The 19,104-nt window shown below is 38.6% G+C and overlaps 3 protein-coding genes across 3 annotated transcripts in view; 2 read left to right on the top strand and 1 right to left on the bottom strand.

The window, feature by feature from the left end:
- Positions 1 to 19,104, bottom strand: part of LOC132257796 (uncharacterized) — a 129,429-nt gene that overhangs the window by 32,145 nt on the left and 78,180 nt on the right. The window contains exon 5 of the mRNA XM_059754827.1: positions 8,642 to 8,752. Coding sequence (XP_059610810.1) covers positions 8,642 to 8,752 — 111 coding nt within the window. The remainder of the gene's footprint in view (positions 1 to 8,641; positions 8,753 to 19,104) is intronic.
- LOC132258162 (general odorant-binding protein 83a-like) lies at positions 3,578 to 5,281 on the top strand. The gene is made up of 5 exons (XM_059755304.1): positions 3,578 to 3,775; positions 3,852 to 3,927; positions 4,645 to 4,877; positions 4,949 to 4,972; positions 5,081 to 5,281. Exons 1-5 carry the CDS (start codon positions 3,686 to 3,688, stop codon positions 5,096 to 5,098), a joined length of 441 nt encoding a protein of 146 aa, XP_059611287.1. The 5' UTR covers positions 3,578 to 3,685; the 3' UTR covers positions 5,099 to 5,281.
- LOC132258163 (pheromone-binding protein-related protein 6-like) lies at positions 5,866 to 7,084 on the top strand. Its single transcript, XM_059755305.1, has 4 exons — positions 5,866 to 6,007; positions 6,243 to 6,318; positions 6,643 to 6,899; positions 6,962 to 7,084. Exons 1-4 carry the CDS (start codon positions 5,933 to 5,935, stop codon positions 6,977 to 6,979), a joined length of 426 nt encoding a protein of 141 aa, XP_059611288.1. The 5' UTR covers positions 5,866 to 5,932; the 3' UTR covers positions 6,980 to 7,084.

Genomic DNA, 19,104 nt, shown 5'->3' with positions numbered 1-19,104 from the left:
TTATATATCTTTGCAATTTGAATGGAACCAACCGTGTAAATAAATTTGAAATATTAATGCGGATCCGAAGAAAGCATTCCCAAATGAAATATCAAGTATAATAATAATTGATTAATAAAATTAATTAAATAAACGAAGCCGAATTCATATTTCAGACATTTGTTTAAGCAATTTCAGTTTTTAAATTTTTCTGAAATGAAAATCAAGTACAGCTAAAGGCAATATATTTTTGATATTGAATAGTATTTTCAGAAAAATCACGTACTGTTTGTGTATCGCAATGTTTGTGTGCAGAAAAATCTATGAATACAAATTATTTGACTGAAGTTTGGAGTTTGCAAAATTTTAAAGAATAACATAGAAAAATGTGATTTCTCGGTTTCTCGCAATGTTTTTTTTGTATTTCTGCCATTGTTTTAAGCATGTGGCAAATGGGAAAAAAACGACGAATAAAAACATTGAAGCGGATATGAAGAAAGCATGCATGCGGCAAATGTGCAAATATGTATTAAAAGTGGAGCAAAGCATATGCAAAATGTGATAATTGAATAACATTTTCCACGATGATGAAATGTGAGTTTTATTGGTTTCCGCAGATAAAAGTCAATAAATATAAATAATCAAATATAAATATTTCCGTTACGGGGTTTCCAGAAATTTTAATTAATTGCATAGTGAGTATCTCGCATTATGCAATATTGACGCACTTCCGGTGAATATATCTCGTGGGATGAAATTCACACTCTGGCGTACAGATTCTCTGTGTGTGTGTATTTTCACAGCATCATCAATATTGATGTCAAAACATTGATTTATATGACTTTTTGTTTTTCCCCACGCTCACCATCTTCGCTGTTGCGTCCATTTTGCCAAGTGCCGCAAGAAACGCCATTTGAATACCAATCAACTATCTATTGAGGAGCTTTTTGTGCTCCTCGAATTTTCCTATTCACCCGGCGTCTTTCACCACAAATGCCAGCGCCAATATTCGGACAAAAGTGTGTGTGTGAATCCAAATTTGTCAACGATGAGGAAAAGTTTTTCGGTGGTTATGTTTAAGTTGTATCATGCGGCTTTGTCCTAATTCCTCATTCAGCGATGCCCATAATCGCTCTCATCCTCATGATCTTTGGCAGGACTATAATTCAATAAGGCACAAATTGCGTCAGCAATAATAAATTTTCGTTGGCTCTTGCGATATTGGGAAAATTTGTTTGGCAAAAGGAAAACTCTCCTTTTCTCCGCATTGAAAGTTATTTTTTGCCACTGAGGCGCATGATTGGATTGCTGGAGGAGCTTTAACCGTGGAATGGAAAAGGGGTTTGAGTGAGAGAGGCCATTATAATGAGGTTTCCATACCTTGCAATTCATTTTACACTCCATCTATTATCTTGATTGTATTAACGAGCCCCTGTGTTTGGGGGAGAAACATGACTCTCCCGAGGGAAGTCTGAGCGGACTCTGTTTTGAGATTTTACGATTATAATTCGGTTGGAAAATGTTACATCAAGTGAATTACCGGGGCAATGCCGAAAGAGAGAGGAACTTGAGGTGTACTTTCATACCGTTTTCGGTGCGATGGATGCGGAAAGCCACAGCCCAGCATGAAAAGAAGTTGCGAGATTTGTTATTTTGCAGTGAAATTTATGACCCACAGTCCTATACATTACACACGCTCGCGATAAGAAACAGCAATAACCATTTTGTTACCTATAAGAATTATTATTACAACCTCCACGACCATCATTTCTTTGCTCTCTCTCTCGTCCTGGTTGAAGAAGTGCGGTGAGGTGTGCGAGAAGAGGCCTCAAATATATTATTTTCACCATTCGCCCCATGTCCGGATGAGGGAAGGTCTCTCTCCCAGAAGCGCTATCTCCATAAAAATTGCGCCAAGGCGGGGGGGAGGATGGAGAGCATCAGTGTGGATGACAGTAAAAGCCCCAAGACTTGCTGAGCACGAGTCCAATCATATTCTAATTAACTCAATCCACCAACTTTTCTATTTCATTTCATTTTATTTTGCCTCCACTTCTTTTCGCGCCACAGCAAAAACACCTTCTCCAGATCCTGGGATTGTACACTTAGTCATTTAGACTCTGCAAACCCTAAAAATTTTACACCGCGTCTCCCCAGTTGGGGCATGACTTAATTAAAAATGAAGTCGTATAATTGAAAATCTAATTTAGTTTTTTTCTCCCACCAGCTTCTCACCATGTATTTCTCTATTCACGTTGTTATTCCATCCTCAAACGCCCCACAGTTGCCAAAGGACTCTCCTCATGAGTGTTTTGCTCCGAACCCGGAGAATTCATTTAATGCTGCAACAGAGGAAAAGCGAAACAAAATGTGGAAGATGAAAAACGAGGGAAAAGTGGGCAACCAGAGGGCGAATAAATTTGCTAGAGAGTGTTAGACTTTAATGAGTGGAAATAATAATTACATTAGACATATTTTGATTGCATACAAAGTCACGGGTTTTTTTTTCCTTGAAACATCTGGGTGAGATAGTGGAGAAATTCAACCAATTTTGTGGGCCATCGTTGCGGAGAAGGATAATTTTCCACCCCTTTCGAAGTGGGCTCGTGAAGTTGAAAACTGAAGAGGAGTAAATCGTTTCTTTTTCTCCACCGTGCTATCATGAAAAGAAACACGTAAGATAACCCCCTTTTGAGTTTTCTCCTTCTCATCATTTTCCATCGCCCATTTCTCCATTTTCCCGAACTTCCTCGTCGTTTCGAACTCACCCCCCAAAAACTCCTCAAAACCCACCTCTTTGGTAGGAGAGACAGCGGCGTCGACCAAAAAAGGGGTAATTTATTCAAACAATTTCCTTCACGCCATATGAAAACTATCGCACGCTGACTTTCCACCAGACTCCATTCTATATTGGATAAAAATATCTCACCACGAAGTCATCGAGGGCAAAGAACAGACATCATTCGGTAATTGCTATGGGGAAAAGCCATTCTTTGGGAGGTCGCGAGCTGCTCAAAGGGAAAACTCCGTAATTAGGCTGAATGATTTTCCTCAAGACAAGTGGGGGGGAAGGAAGTGCTTAAATGCATTGCTTCGTCGTCTTCACAATCTATTCACACTCGTCATATTTGCTTTGTACAAATAAAGCACACGAATTACTGCATGATTGACGATACTCTCGATGGTATTTTAATCACAATGACATATGCTATAATTTACAGCTTACACTTTTATTATTTTTCATGACTGGGAATATTTTTACACTCTCCATGATTGCGAAGGTAGTAATTGACTGTGGGTGATTCAATAGAATAGAGTCACTGAATTTTGTCAGTTGCATTAATGAATTGATTATTGTAGGAATTTCACATGCATTGTGGCAATATTTTTTTTCTCTGGAAAATGTTGGAGAATAGAGATGATTTCGCACGCATTTGATATGAATTTGATGAGATAATTAGGGTGAGGGCGACAAGAAAATTAATTGTACAAATTGATTAATTGACTTAAGAGTTGCATGGATGTCCATAAAAAACGCTCAGGCAATTTTCACGAGCAATATAAATAACACACATGACACCTTTTACGAGCTCAAAGTTTCATTACTGTTCTGGGAATCCACATTAATCATTCCGGGGGAGTTTTATTGCCTCCGCGCCTTTCCTTTTTGCCCCTTTTTTTTCTCTCCCTTATCCAATCGATCACAATGAAGCTCTTCCTAATCACTGCAATCGCTCTTCAAGTTGCATTCCACAGTGCAATGTCGCAAAAAGTTGTTCCACGACGCGATGAACATGTAAGTTTTATTGCCCCCAGTTTTATTCCTCTTTCGCCCTTTTGATGACAATTTTTCTTTTCTTATACTTCGCCAGTATCCGCCGCCGGAACTGCTGAGGGCACTGAGACCAATTCATGACATTTGCGTGGAGAAAACAGGCGTCACTGACGGTAAACAGCAATTTAAATTTCACGATTGTAACTCCCCAAAACCACTTTGGCATAAAATGCGAAATTAGATAATTCTGAATCACTTCGCATATCTTCTGTGCATCGAAAATGTCTGTGTTGCTTTTTTTTTATTTTCTCACAATAATTTCGCGTGTTTTTTTTGGGGGGCGGGCGGGAGGAGTTTTAGATTTCATAAGTGAAAAATAAACGCAGTCTGATAAGCCTCATAAAGTTTTATGATCTTGTGCGCGGGGATGAAGCGTGGAAAAAGCACTGGTGAAGTCATGAAATTGTGTGCTTTAAATCAATGTTGCTGAAGATTAAGTGAACATTTTGTACCTCAGAAGTAGAGCTTGTTAATGGTTTTCCCAGGAAATTTTTATTGACATGAAAAGTACAAAAGAGACGCGCAATGAAAATTGCATTTCCCATTTCTGAGAATTCAATTTTATCTCATTTGTAGGTGAAAATCGATATGAAGGAAAAAAAAATGCAGAAATAAAGCATTATGACAGGCAGAGTTATTTGAAAAAAGTTCCCGTCTTGATTAGGAAATTGAGAAAATTGCTCTCTTTCGCCCAAGAAGGCAAATAAGTGGTTAAAGTAATCATGGATAAACTACTCTGTTTGTGGTGTTTTTCTTCCGGTTGAGGAAATAAGCCTACTTTCCGTCTAGTTTTTTGATCTTATCCATTAACTTCCTGTCTCTTCCGCCAGAGGCCATCAAAGAGTTTAGCGACGGGGAAATCCACGAGGACGAGAAGCTGAAGTGCTACATGAATTGCGTCTTCCACGAGGCTGAGGTTGTGAATGACGCCGGCGAAGTCCACTTGGAGAAATTGCACGATAAACTACCGGCCTCAATGCACGATATTGCCCTCCACATGGGCAAGAAGTGCCTCTATCCCGAAGGCGACAACCTCTGCGAGAAAGCCTTCTGGCTGCACAAGGTGAAAAAGAAAACAATCCGGACTCAAATTAATTAGGAGTGTAATTAAAAATTTTCTCCTCTCCTTTTCAGTGCTGGAAAACCTCTGATCCAAAAGTGAGTTTTTCTGTTTGTCCAAATTCCTCTTAACGCTTTATTTGTGCGAAATGGTAAATTAATGAGACTTCTTTTCTTTTTCCTCCATCTTTTCATCCCCTTTTTCAGCATTATTTCTTAATATAAAATAGCCCAGATGTCGAGGACAAACATGCTCTCAAGACAAGTCTCAACGACGTTGGAATGAGGCGAATCACTTTGGATGAGAGCACATTAGTTTTGTCACTAACGCAAACTGTCAAGCAGAGGAAGACAAGTCAAAATTCTCGTGACTAACTTCATGAAAAAAGGGTAGAATAAATCAGCATCAATAGAAGATGAATATTGATTTATGTCCATCTCCACACTTTTCCCTGTCGATTTATTTTCAACAGACGAGAAAGCGTGATTAATTGATTGAATTTTGCGTGGAATGAGTGAAAATTACCGGCAAATTTTCCCTACTTACACCCAATGATAAAGGGTTCGAGCTTTTCTCCAACGCAATTTGCACTGTCATGTTGTAAGAAAAATTACTTTCTCTCCATCCACGATATTAAATTAATCATTAAATGATTAGTGGACAAAAAATTCACTTTTACATGAGTAGAAAACAGGTAAAAACTTACACTTTTACGTTAGAAATTCAATTGCAGTAATTAGAGCGTGATTAATTAGCATTTATGCTGTGCTAAGAAAGAACAACAGAATATGGATAGAAACTGACGACGAACAGTGACACGGAGAATTTCATTTTGCTTACTATTTAGTTAGTAATTAAAAGAAAAAACCGCGATGATTGCTAATTCCGTGTGCAATTAAAGTCATATATTTCCTCAACCATTAAACCACACTTCCGCTGTGAAGGTCTCTTTTCACGCAACTCTTCAAACAGAAAAGTGTATAAAAAGGCGATCCTGGAGATGATGATCGCAAATTTGAACAGTGGAAGATGCAAAGTGAACAATCAATATTCTCAAGATGATGAAGCTTGTGATACTCTTAAGTGCTCTAGTTTGTAGTGCATTGAGTGTTGAATTGCGCCGAGATGAATCGGTGAGTTGAAGTGCATTTGCCAGGCAAGTTAATTAAAACTAAACAATTATCGAGAGCATTTTCCGCAAACAACCGCGCACATCGCGTGGCTTAAAGTGGCGGGAAAATATCCCAGAGGAAATCACAAGAAGAGAACGTGTGAATTTTTAATATATATGGTTCAATCATTTTCTTCCATACTTTCTCAAGATTGTGCAACTGTGAAAGAACCACGTTTGCTTTCTGTCTCTTACAGTATCCTCCGCCGGCAGTGCTGAGAGTCATCAAAATCGCACATGATGTATGTGCGCCTAAAACAGGTGTAAAGGAAGGTATTTGGCTGACTTAAAACTTTTCTCACAGCAAAAACTTCGAGTAACAGCGTAAATAACACCGTGAAGAGATATTAGCACTTTTTGATCGTTCCTTTTCAACATAAAAATGCAACTTATTCTCCGTGTGTTTACTACTTTGGTTAATTTACAATAATTCTTCAGTCTCTTTTTACGCCATAAAATACTTATTCTTAACCAAGTTATGGTTCTGTTGGCGAAATAATTTTATATCCGATGACATAAAACCCTTTTACACTTTGCCGAATTGTGTAGTTTTGAATGTTTCTTCTTCGTTTTATTGATTTTGCAAATGACGAAAAGAGCACATCAAGGAGTTCAGCGATGGGGAAGCCATCGAGGATCCTGCTCTCAAGTGCTACATGAATTGCCTCTTCCACGAGTTTGAAGTGGTCGATGACACTGGCCATGTGCACTTCGAGAAGCTCTACAATCGCCTTCCGGCGGAGCTGAAGGATCGAGCGAGGGCAGTTATTGACAAATGCTTGGAACCAGTTGGTGACGATTTATGCGAAAAGGCCTATTGGCTCCACAAGTGCTGGAAAACCGAGGATCCATCGGTAAATAAATACCTCTTGGAGTGTTTCTCGAGAGAAATCTCAATATTCTATCACCATTTCAGCACTACTTCCTGGCTTGAGGGGCAACGCGTGAACCAAAAAGACGTATGCTCAGAACAATTGTAGTTTTCTTAGAATAGAGACAAAAACATTGACAATAAAATATTAGAATATTTCTCCTTTCACCCGAGGCTATTATTAAAATTGTTAATTTGCTTTCTTGCTCTAGTTTTCTCACTTACATCCCATTTTCTAAGAAAAACTTTCAACATTCCACTCATCACTGGCTCAGTCCGGAGTTTTGAATGAAAGAAATGGAATCAAATTTCGAACTAAAAGCATACCATTTTCTATCTTGGTGCTTTTGAAACTTTCTCCCAGAAAACGCGGTTGAAAGCCAAATGACGGTGAAAGAGAGTCAAAAAAGCGTCGGTTGAGAAAAGTCTTGAAGGAATTTAATTTTATCCCTGGGAAAATTTTAATCACGAAAAACTTTCTACGCATCTTCATGGTCTAAAATTGTTCGTCCTTTCCACACGACACATTGTTAGTAGATTTTATAGCTATTGTGAGCGAAGGAAAAATTGCCACGAATAAAGAATTTTTGTTTATAAAAATAGGACTTGTTATTATCATTCGAAATTCAATATGTATTTTGCCTGTGGAAAGCTTCTCAATGCAAAATTGTTGAGTAATATAAACTGGATGTTGATGGTGTACAAGAGAATCGTGAATGCTACAAGACACCTTTGGCTTATCTGGCCTTCTCCCAGTGGCACTTAAAGACAAAGTAAAAGCATGAAATATGAGTAAATGCCCAAAGTTTCTCATGGAAAAAGTCTCGTGAGCTTTAGGACTGAAACTTTGGATGTGTTCCATCTTAATAGCCCAAAAAATGATTGTCATTTTGGGAGAGGGTCGTAAAAAAACGACATCCACTAAAAGGAGTTAATGATTAGATAATTTTCCCTGCCCTGCTGTAGGACTTAATCTACCCCAGTGAATGAAGCCTGTGAGCTTTTTCTGGCTCCTCACCCGGAAAGGCGCACGGAGTATATTTGTAGGGAAAGTACTTTGGCGCCCTTTCTCGGGGTATTTCATCAAAATCCAATTCAAGCCGCAAAGTTTTCATGGATTTACCACTCCCCACACTTGATCCTCCAATGGTAATGAGATGGTTGGGCGACAAATGGAAACGCATATGGGGAGGAAGGAGATAGTTTTGGGGCTGATGGTGCGGGAATTTGACTCCTTGTGCTGAAAAGCTCTGCGGGAACTTGGGAAAATGAGTTGAGTTGTGTTGATGGTTAACGGATATTAATATAGAAGAGGAGAAACAGCATTAAACTGTTTAAAGTTGATATTTTGTAAATATGAAAACTTGCAAAATCTGATTAAAAGTTTTAAAATTGCAAAACGAGCCAAGAACTTGTACATAAATTCACTTTTGGTGCGTCCTCCAGTGCAGAGCCACTCCTCAACTTACTTAAATGCAAAAGCAAATCCAACTAATGACTTTGCCCTCATTTTCCTACACGATTCACCCGCATATTCCACAAAGCACCTCCAGATTTCTATGATGCAAATTCGACGCACAAGGCTTTTCAGCATTAAAATTAATTTCACCGACACTCCGCCAAAAGTGATAAGCTTGGCTCCACTGGAGACGAAATGGCGGGAAAAAACGCAGTGTTTTCCACCGCTTCGGGAGCCAAACATTGAGACTCATGGGAGATACTCACCGCCTCGCACTTCGCATGTGAGAATGAGATTGTCGCCCTCGAGCAGTGGACCCACAGCGCCAGCCACATCACGTCCGGAAGCATCGTACACGAGAATCTGATGTGGTGGAACTGGAAAAGGCAAGAAAAAACAGTGGTTAAAGTTCAACATCTGTGGAGGAAGCTGGATGTTCGCGTTTGAACAGACACAATTCCGTTCGGGATATTTTTATGAGCTTCGCTCTCTTTAAAATCGTCCAGGATAATCTTCGATAGGACCATGAGAGACTGACAATCAGGCGCTTCAGCACTGCAGATATGGACAGTGTGACGATTTCTATATAATTAGAGCAGTTAGGAAAAATATACATAAATGTCCTAACTAAATTTTCGCTGTCCTTTTGCACACATTTCTCTGAATTTTGCAATATCTCAGCTCCCAATTGAGATACCGCCATAATCTCAACGACATTTGGAAGAGCATAAAATTCTGATCATTTCTTCTCTTAAGGTAAATGTCGTGAAAATTGAAAGAAATGTCGAATTTTTAGCAACAAAAGCTAAGGTGTCTTAATGTAATTTTCACTACTGTAAATTACACAAAATAAAATTTGAATTAAGGAGTACAAATAGTTTAAAAATCTCTCTCACACTTCTATAAATATTCCACTTCTTTAGAAGTTTCTTTGAGAAATGAAAAGGAAATGTTTTTAAGTGAACGTATTCGACACACGTCAATACAATACACCTTCCGGGATTGACATGCAGAGACTCTTGAACTGGAAAGTTGGAATTGGGAAATATTTATGGTGTTTTTCCCGTAATCCACATGTGCCGAGGAAACACGATGAAAACTAATCTCTAACAACCATTCAAAAGTTTTTCGCTTGAGATTCCATGGAAAAAAACTTATTGAAATGCAATGATGTTTTGAGAAATTCAAATGAATACTGTGCGGTGCATTTTCCACAGATTTCTTCTGTGATTCTTTCTCCCCTGTCCCAGATCCATTTTCCTACCCAGTTTGGCTGGCTTTCGCTTAATGTCTGTTTGACCCAGGAGTATTCACCGGGAAGTGTGTGTTTTTTGTGTCTCTCCAGAACGCCCAGCGATTGAATCAACTCGCATTCACATAACATCCGGTCACCTTCAACTTATATTTGTATATGTAGTGACAAAATGGCTGTAATGCAACCATTACGGAAGCTTTTTCAGAGCATCAAACTAACGTGGAAGTGCAGAGTGAACACGAAGCGGAGTTCATGTTGGTCTGGAGGTGAGCTTTTTCGCAACGTGCCAGAGCTTCTCCCGCACTGCCAAGTATTGTCGTCGTCTGGGTGTGGGCTGGGAAACCATAACAAATACAGCGAGGAAAGGATAAATTGTTCCATGAGGAGAAATGGAGACTTTTTATAGTTTCCACCCTCGCCATACTCACAAGTCCTGCACAATACTTTATTGAGCTTTTTATAATTCTGACACTCAAACCCCGTTCTCTCACCCTCTCTCCCTCGTTCACCTCACGTGGAGCTTTCTGTGCACCCCTTCTATCATATCTCGCCACCCCCGCACGGTTGCGAATGTCATCTCTGAGCTTTCGTCGCTGCGAAGCTGTGTGAGAAATTGTGTGCACAGTGAAAATGGTGGCAGATAGAGAGGAGTAAAGCTCCTCAAGTGTTTTAGGTTCTCGGTATCATAGAATTTATTGACTCATCCTCTCGAGAGATATCCATCCCACCGAAACATCTCCTGCCACCCATCAAAATTGCACCCATAAACGCTTCATATGTGTGTAATACGATAAAATTGAATCATGTTATAAAGGGTGAATATTTAGAGATGACACACATACGAATTTATTTTCTCCTTCTATCGCATATAACATTTCTTATTTTCATTGCGGGAGAACGGCGAGCAATCTAAAATATATCACCGAATGGAAAAATAGAAATATCATGGCAGGGAGATACATCATGTACAATTTCAATATTACATTCATATTGATTTTTCGCTCAATCGAAAATTCACCACAACTTTCTGCTTATTCGTAAGTGCAAAAAAATAGAGGAAAAATATCTCCAGATTCTCTGTATGATAAAGTTCTGTGACCTCAAATTAGGTCTAGAACGTCTTAAATCATCGTCGAATTTAAATCTCGATATTTCACAGACAATTCATAGGCAAAGTTTCCGTATTTTCATCCTGGAAGATATGGCAAAAAGGAATAAAATGAATTAATTACGAAATCATGAGATTTGAGACTGTGATACTGTAGTGCTTAATCGCTGAAAGAGTAATTTATCTCCACTCGTTGGCTCACTTCTGGGCGAAGAGCTTTCAAGTCAGCTGAATGAGATACAGTGGAGATCAAATGATGGGGAAAGAACACAAACAGAGCCATCGACGGATGTTCAGTTGAATGGGATTGAATATCTATCGAAGAGGCATTTCCGGGAAGTGGGCAAGTCATTAAACTGGGGGTATAACTTCTATTGATTAATCACATTGCAAATTGCTTCAATTAAACTTTCATTCTCACTACATTCGCTGGGGGTTGATGCTATTTGGGTGTACCTTCTGTTGCCACACAAGTATACAACTTGACCATGTGAATTGGCATATGAAAATCTGGAAGCTAATGGGCAAATATAGCAAAATATCTTATACATCAATTGGATGTTTTGCCAGGGAGAATTTTAAGCCAAGAAAGGAAAAGTTGTAATGTGGGTCTTAAGGACGATGAAATGCAGGGATAAAGAAACATATTAGGAGCTCGATGAAAGCTTCCCACTGTTTGTGCACATTTTTCTTCGTTGTCGTCGTTCCATTTCACATCTTTTTCTGCATTGCTCGAGAATATTGAAGAGCCACGTTTTTCGCTGACTTGAATTTCTTGAACATGAATTGGCGAATTATGTAAATTCGCCGAGAGGAAATTTTGTTCTTTTCTCTCTTTTGCTCAACTTTCGGAGAACATTATATTGTCAAATAGTGAGTGAGACAAAAAGGCACACGGAGTGAAGGAAAAACTTTTTCACTCTGGGTAGTTGTATGGCTGGGAAAAAGCTCAATGAATCCAACGATGACGGAGTAATTGCTCAAAATTTCTCAATCTGGACAATTTAGGAAAGTTTTCTCGCGTGATGAAAGGTCGTGGAACAAGATTTCTTAATTTACCGGATTATCCTTGAGAGCATTGACCGCGTTGAATTTTCTAGAAGGGGAAAAAAAAACCCTTTTGAGACTGTCAATGCAGAAATCTTCTTCTGCTACCTCTTCAGACTCCCTTTAGATAATTATTATTATTATTATTATTATTGAAAAAGCCCGCGCATCTTCTGGATTTAATAAATATCCCACACAAAACCAATCTTCGGCGCTCTTTGGAGGATTTTATTATTGAAAAATTTCTCAAATGGCGAAAAATAACTCTGTGGTCGCCCCATTGGAGATTCCGCATGCAAATTGGATGGGTTTCATGGAAAATCTGGCATGATGTTCTCGTGTGAAAGAGCAGAAGCAGCAAGTGAGATTCTGTGATCTCAATGAGACCATTACAGTTCATAGGAAATTCAACGAACTGTGAATATTTTCGGACAATACGTTTTATAAATACCGTGTTATGCCCACAGAGAGTATGCTTTGCCCCATCCTAAAAAGCCCTTATTCCTCTTCCCCACGATCTGTTTATACCTATAAATCCACCCACATCGGGGAGGTCTTCGTCAACTCAGAGTGTTGTATGCAAAGAGCAATATAATGGCTGTGAGCGATACACGAGCATATAGCAGAAGGCAATGGAAGGTGGTTTGTGTTGAAAATGAACCATTTATTGATGTTCTGAATGTGAAAATGTTTATTCGAACGAGTGTAATTTCCGCTCCGATGGAGACGCCTGGTTCAATTCTCGTGATTAAACCATCAAATGTACATCTATAGCACGAAATTGGATTACAATGCCGCTAATTGGTAGACCTATGACTGTGTTTGAGCATGATATTAAATGAATTGAAATCAATAGGCAAAATACTTGAGGCAGTGCCGAAAAGGATAATAGAAGATATGATATTTTTTCCGGTATATTTTGCGCTGCTGACAGCGTCGAAAAATCTTACAGTTTTGGACGCCTTTTTGTGAGCTTTCTTCAGGCGGAATATTTCCTTTCCTGGTGTGTTGTGAGCTGAGGGAGAGGAAAAAAAATATTTTTCACATGTCATAGCAAAGCGAATTGACCTCCATCAACTTTCCTGCCACATCGGAGGCCTAAGGAATGTGATATCCTGGCTGAAGGTGTGAGTGCGAGGGTGGAAGGGAAAAATCCTCCAGGAGCGTTGAAGGCAAAAATGGGATTGTGTGACAATAGACCAAAAAGGTGGGGATCCTTTCTGCCACACGAAAATTCACATCTAAATATTGTGTCGCATGGGGAGAATGTGCAGATTGACTTAACCTTTCGATTTTATCAGATCTCCTGATTCCATTTAGAGGTGGCTCCCATTGTGACATGTGTTTGAGATTTTCCTTCACGTGTGTGTGTGTGTGTGCGGAAAATTTCCACATTCTCCCTCCAGATCGGAGATGTGGAAAATGTTTCTTTTTTTTTTATTAGATTTATTGAGGTCATAGTGGTTCTTACGTCTTCTTCTATGTTCTCGGAGATTATTGCAATTTGTTTGAAATTCTAATTTTATTGCCTTCCTCGTTTTCCTCCCTCAACTCAGCTTAGTTTTCTTTCCTTTTCCCTTTTTTCCCCCAGAGGTGAATGTATTTCAGCACTTTTGCAACGGAATATTTAGTTAGGAGAAAAAAAATGTGTTAAATTTAGAATTTCCAAGAGAAGAATTTCCTTTTGATCTCACGCGCGGGAAAAATGAACAACATATGAAAATAAATAAAATAAAATTGGATGCTAATGAGAGAGGAGAAATTTGCGTGTAAATTTCTGTGACAATGAATAATTTATTAATTAATTTGTGCACATTTACATGATGCCAAACGAAAAAAAAACCACACTGAAAGTGAAATATCAATTTCAATCGATCAGACATACATTATGTAATAAATTTAAATTGACGGTCTATGAATTAATTCGCGTGATTAATTGGCATTTTCATATTTCAAAGAAGAAAGGCAATTATCCTTTTACCAATGTGTCAAAGCGACAAATTGAAATCAATATGATGCACCGACAATTAAAATCCAAACCACATCAAAGGATGTTTCACCATTGTGAAAAATCCAGTTCCAGTTTGCTGAAAATGGGTTGAATTTGTCGTGTGTGTGTGAAGTCATTACTCTTAAAGGTTTGGCAGGATGAGGAGGAGGAGGAGGAGAGCTTTTTGTGTGGATGGAGGGAAAAGTCGAGAGCTTTTAGTCGTAATATTGGATTAATGTGACAATAAAGCGTGTGATGCTATTTCAAGGAGGGTGAACTTTAAGGTGAAACGAGGACTTTCATGGCAAATTTCTGTTCCCATCAACTATTAAATTCAATGGCGACATTGTTGCCTTGTGACCCTCTCCATGGTAAATCATATTGAATGCGAATTAGTTTGTGTGGAGGAGTGATTTTGCTATACTCTGGATGGTATTGTGTGTGCGTGTGTGAGATGGATGCCCGAAGCACTTGAAATACTTCTGCTGCTAAACCCCTTTTCAAGTGGCAGTCCCTTTTGCCCAATTGTCGAAGATCAACCATCAAATTGAACTACTTCCTCTCACTCTATTTGAATTGTAATTGAGGACGAGAGAATGCCAATGGAAGCCCCCAAAGCATCATAAGCTTCGGAGGGATTCTACGAGGAAATCTTCCATGCATCCAGAAATCCCTTATCATACTTAGTCGACAAATTTTCACTTTAATGATATCTACATAGTCACAAGAGATTGCGACTAATTTTGAGATCAAAAACCCATAATAATTTTCATACAAACTTTCTGCATTAAATTAACATTTGCTTTATTGGATTTCCATTCTATATATGGTGAAACTTTTTCCTCACCCCGCGACACCCATCCGATGATGTGGCGCATTAAAAGTTGCACCACATTTTATGACATCCGTCTCACACAATTACAGTCTATTCTAAATCCACTTCATATCGGCAACTTTCATCCGCTCCCCAGACATTTGACGCTTAACTATGTGCAACGACGAGCGCATTGAGTTCTCCCGCAGGAAGCCACGGAAGCTTTTTCACGCTGTCTGACCTCAAGTGGGAATTAAATTGCTACATTTGTTTATTAAAATGTGTATATCCACAACGTCCGCTCTATATTGTGCACAATTGCTGCTATGATGTCATGTTGATGGCTTTCCTAGAGGAGCCACATATGCAACTCTGTAGCATAATTTCAGTTATACCGCATATTGGTTGACTTTTCAATGTTCGCATTTATATGGAATAAATGCATGTGTGTGAAAGTCAACTATTTCATAACTTCTAAAATGTATTATTTTAAAAGTTCTTGCTCAAATATTGATTATGTGGCATTGTGTATTTATGCAATTATTTCTACGGGGAAGAAAATATGGTCAGAAGTGGTGTACAGATCAGAAGATGTTTTGGAAGAGTAGAAGTGCTTCAATTTATGCAATATTTGCTTCACAGCTTTGATTTTCTGTTGATTATTTACTCTCAGTCAAATATTTCTAGGTTATGTGACTGATTTACGTCTCAATGACATCTTAAAGTAGAAATTCTGGCGCCTAAACTGAAAGTTTCTTTACTTTATTAGTAAAATTGCGCATTTTCACTCAATTAATGAAAATCGTGATTTTAGGAAAAAATACTAAAATCAAACATAACCTCAATTTTTTTTTCAAATGAACTGTTGCGATTGTGATCAAGAAAATGCGCAAAATTGCAATTCTAGTGGAAGAAAATCATAAAATATTGTACAAAAAAGTGAGTTTCAAAGTTGTTAGTTAGATTTCAGTTAGATTATAGTCAGATTTTAGTCTTGTTTTAAGCAATCCAAGAAGTCTGAAATCCTGGGAAGTGTTAAGGACTGCTTCATACAAATTGTGGAAGTGTCAGGAAGTGATGTAGTATATTAACAGAATTTTGTAAGCTTGAGGACAAAAATTTTAAAATCAATTTTGAATAAATCTTGAAATATCTGTTTATTTTATATCATTCTCAGCCTCAATTGTGGCGCTGTTTTCACACTTTTCCACTCCCGCCACGCGATTAAAAAGGAAACGTTGGTATTTTGGAGGACGATTTAAGGGATCAATAATTTGATAAATATATACAGAAGAAATGTGCGACGTATTGGTAAATAGTTGCTTGCGATTTTTACCCCTTGTCGCCCATAAACATTAATCTTATTCCGGGTGAATTATAATAAATCACCCACCAATCTTTTGACATTACTGCTGCCATCGTGCTGTTTTGCCTCCACATTCTTTGGGTGGGTTTCGACTTGCCAAATCCGCCCTTTCCAGCCAAAAGAAGACACACTATCAAAATTTGTATATTGCGACTTATTTCGTGGAAGAATCGTCGAATATTTTGGTAAAAATATATTTTTTCCCCTAACACTGTAGCAAATAATGTTAATTTGTCTGTGTCGAAAATTATATGTAAATGCTGCATAAATTCCGCAGAATATGGTTTAATGTTGAATGAAATTACGCGCGCGTGCATGAATCCGTGCGTCTCAAATGTCAATAGATTAATTATGAATACGCGCAATATTACTGTGCGAATGAGAGTGAAAAGCCGCGGTCAAAGTGGCCAGTCTCGCATGCAAAACCAGATATATTTCACGAAATATTGTTCACCAGTTAAGTGCATCCTCACAAGTGTAGGTGAGAGAATGGGTATGGATGTCATTAATGATACTGCAATGCTATTTAATCGCCGCGAAGCTGTAAATGTTTAACGCACTCTGGCTCAGCCTTCGCGATACTCCTGTTCGCGGTGTGGCATATGTTCCAAAAGCCGTGACTGTTAATGATATTAGTAATGTGTATGGCAAAAGTTTTGGGGGCGTGGGAATGATATTTAGAATTCACGATCCATTAACTCCACTCCGACATTTATGGCTATTCAAAATTCCCAAATTGTTACAAATTTATTTCTGGTCTACTTATTTATGGATATTTAATAGTGAAGCTGACAAAATTGTCCACAAAAGGGGAAAATGGAATAAGCTGGGCTAAATCTCTGGGTGAAAAATGAATTGAAAAATTCACAGAGAAAAAAAAATCATAGGAGAATTTTAATTAATATTTCACATCTGGGACTAACAGTGATTTCAATCAATTAAATATTGTCATAGTGCTTTCACGCGATAATTCGGATTATATGAAAGTATAATTTTCTATTTGACAAGGAGATTAAATGCCAACAAATTATACTACACATTTAGACATATTGTCATATTGTCGTTTCATCAGTCGAATCAACGTCCTTCCACAATCATCAGGAGTGCAGTGACAATTGAATTTTATATCATATCAAATTGGATAAATGAATTAGAAAATTTGTTACCACATCTGTTAATCTGATGTGACATTGACGACATTTTCATGCGTGAGAGTTTTGCGTGTAAAAGTGAAGAAACACGCAACAAAAGTCCCCATAAATTGTCTTGGAAGGTCATTCATGATTTTCTACCTTCTTGATGGGGGAGAGAAACAGAAGAGGAGAAAGTCAGTCTTGAGTGCTGGAAGACTTCTTGAAAATTTGCAAAATCCCTCAGATGAAGTGGGTTGATGAAATGAGAATGAACACTGTAAGAAAGTAAAATCCTCGAGGGTCACATTACATCATATGTACATGAAGTGAGTGTGTGACAAAGAAAACACTCCATTCAAGTGCGTTCTGACTCATTGACAGTGCGGAAATGGATGAATATGGGTCGAAAAAATGTCAAAGTGCATTAGTGAAGTCATGAGGAAAGTCTGTGCTAACCGTGAAGAGTGAGAGAAAATTGTTGGGGAAACGCTGTCCTCTCGGCTATCGTCTCTAAACTAAAAATGTGTTAACATGATGAACTTTCAGCTCTTCGTGATTAAAGTGTTTAACCATGTCGCTCGTCTCTTTTGTGTTCATCACATAACTTTGGGCTTTCAGCCAAATGACAGGGTTGACTCTCAAAGACAACCCAGCGCAAGGTGACGAAGATACACATTTTCACAGGTGTGTGAGGGAGAACTCTCGTCAAATTGGAGGAAAATGGCAATTTTTCCACGAACAGGAAAGCACCCCAAAAGCTCCCAATTTATAAAGTAAAACCATTTATCTTTATTTAGGTTTCCAGTTCCGCGCATTCACAAAAGCTTCTGGATGATATTCACCTCTCTCAATGCTGCATGTGGAAAGCTCGTGTGTCCACAGGACCTCAGACCACGGCGACCCCGTAGTCACATGGACTGACCACCCTCATTGTTTATCGCCCCAAAAGCTCAAACGACCACTTCACCCCGCTTTCTCATACGAAAGCCACCTCCACCCGCAGACACATGGAGCTTAATTTTGATTTATTAACCTGTTCGCAGATTAATACCACTCAAATTTATTCAATATCGCACCACACGGCCCGTGAATGAGAGCGGCGATAAAATAAACTCCCCGAGCCAGGCAACACTCATTCATTTAGTCCAGGTCACAGCGATTTGCGTGGTTGCATGCGAAAAATTGCGAGGATTTACCCACTATTTTGCTTCTCATCCAATGCACAGGGATTTTACTCTCGCTTAATTGCACTCAGGTCATCAGGAGACAGAGCATTGATGAGTGTGAAGCTTTTAAAAATGGATGCAATTTTTCAATAGATGGAAAACAGTAGATAAAATATGAAAAGCGAAAAAATAGAATGAGAGATCATGGAAAGAGGATTATAGTGTCCAATTTGTTTACCTTTTGATCAAGGGGATTAATGATATTTCGTGTATTTCATTCGGATGCAAATATTTTTCACTAATGGATAGTGCGTAAAGTGTTGCTTAAGACTCATTTAAACATAATGGGAATAAATATAAACTCTCTCTCGCTCTCTCGGGATTCTTCGAAATCCTAAAAGGAAGATAATTGAAATATCACGTAACACTAAATACGATAGCACTGAATTTGTTGCTAAACTCTTCCTGGGCAATTAATTGTAATTAAAATATGGTGTACATTATATTAAATGCTCGCAGCTTAATTCACTAATTTTCTTCTTAGCTTTCAACACAAACCCTGCTCAAAAAGAGCCACGGTTTCAGTTTCACGTGGTACTTCAAGAGGGGCATCCATATGCTCCCTATGAAGGAGGTATTTGCGAGCCGTGTGGAAGGAGGCAAACAGTGGTCAGTGAGGATGAATTTCAGAAATTATCTTCCGAGCGTAAAATGTGATATCATTGTGTGGGGCATAGAAAGGATAATGAAAGTATGGCATGGAGCAGGGTCGAATAAGTGCGAGAGCCTGACTGTGTACAGCTCTGGCAGGACTCACAGTATATATGTGCTCGGCCGGGACGCCAAAAAG

This window comes from Phlebotomus argentipes, unplaced genomic scaffold (assembly GCF_947086385.1).
Source record: "Phlebotomus argentipes unplaced genomic scaffold, Phlebotomus argentipes genome assembly scaffold_4, whole genome shotgun sequence".
NCBI lineage: Eukaryota > Metazoa > Arthropoda > Insecta > Diptera > Psychodidae > Phlebotomus > Phlebotomus argentipes.
Note: the sequence above shows the minus strand (reverse complement) of the source record. Positions and strands in the feature narration are given on the sequence as shown.

Excerpts from the sequence above, each read along its gene's own strand:
- LOC132258163 (XM_059755305.1), top strand. The coding sequence starts at position 5,933 with ATGATGAAGCTTGTGATACTCTTAAGTGCTCTAGTTTGTAGTGCATTG. Across the intron at positions 6,008-6,242 it reads AATTGCGCCGAGATGAATCG|TATCCTCCGCCGGCAGTGCT; the intron begins GTGAGTTGAAGT and ends TGTCTCTTACAG. Across the intron at positions 6,319-6,642 it reads TAAAACAGGTGTAAAGGAAG|AGCACATCAAGGAGTTCAGC; the intron begins GTATTTGGCTGA and ends AATGACGAAAAG.
- LOC132258162 (XM_059755304.1), top strand. The coding sequence starts at position 3,686 with ATGAAGCTCTTCCTAATCACTGCAATCGCTCTTCAAGTTGCATTCCAC. Across the intron at positions 3,928-4,644 it reads GAAAACAGGCGTCACTGACG|AGGCCATCAAAGAGTTTAGC; the intron begins GTAAACAGCAAT and ends CTCTTCCGCCAG. Across the intron at positions 4,878-4,948 it reads AAGCCTTCTGGCTGCACAAG|TGCTGGAAAACCTCTGATCC; the intron begins GTGAAAAAGAAA and ends TCTCCTTTTCAG.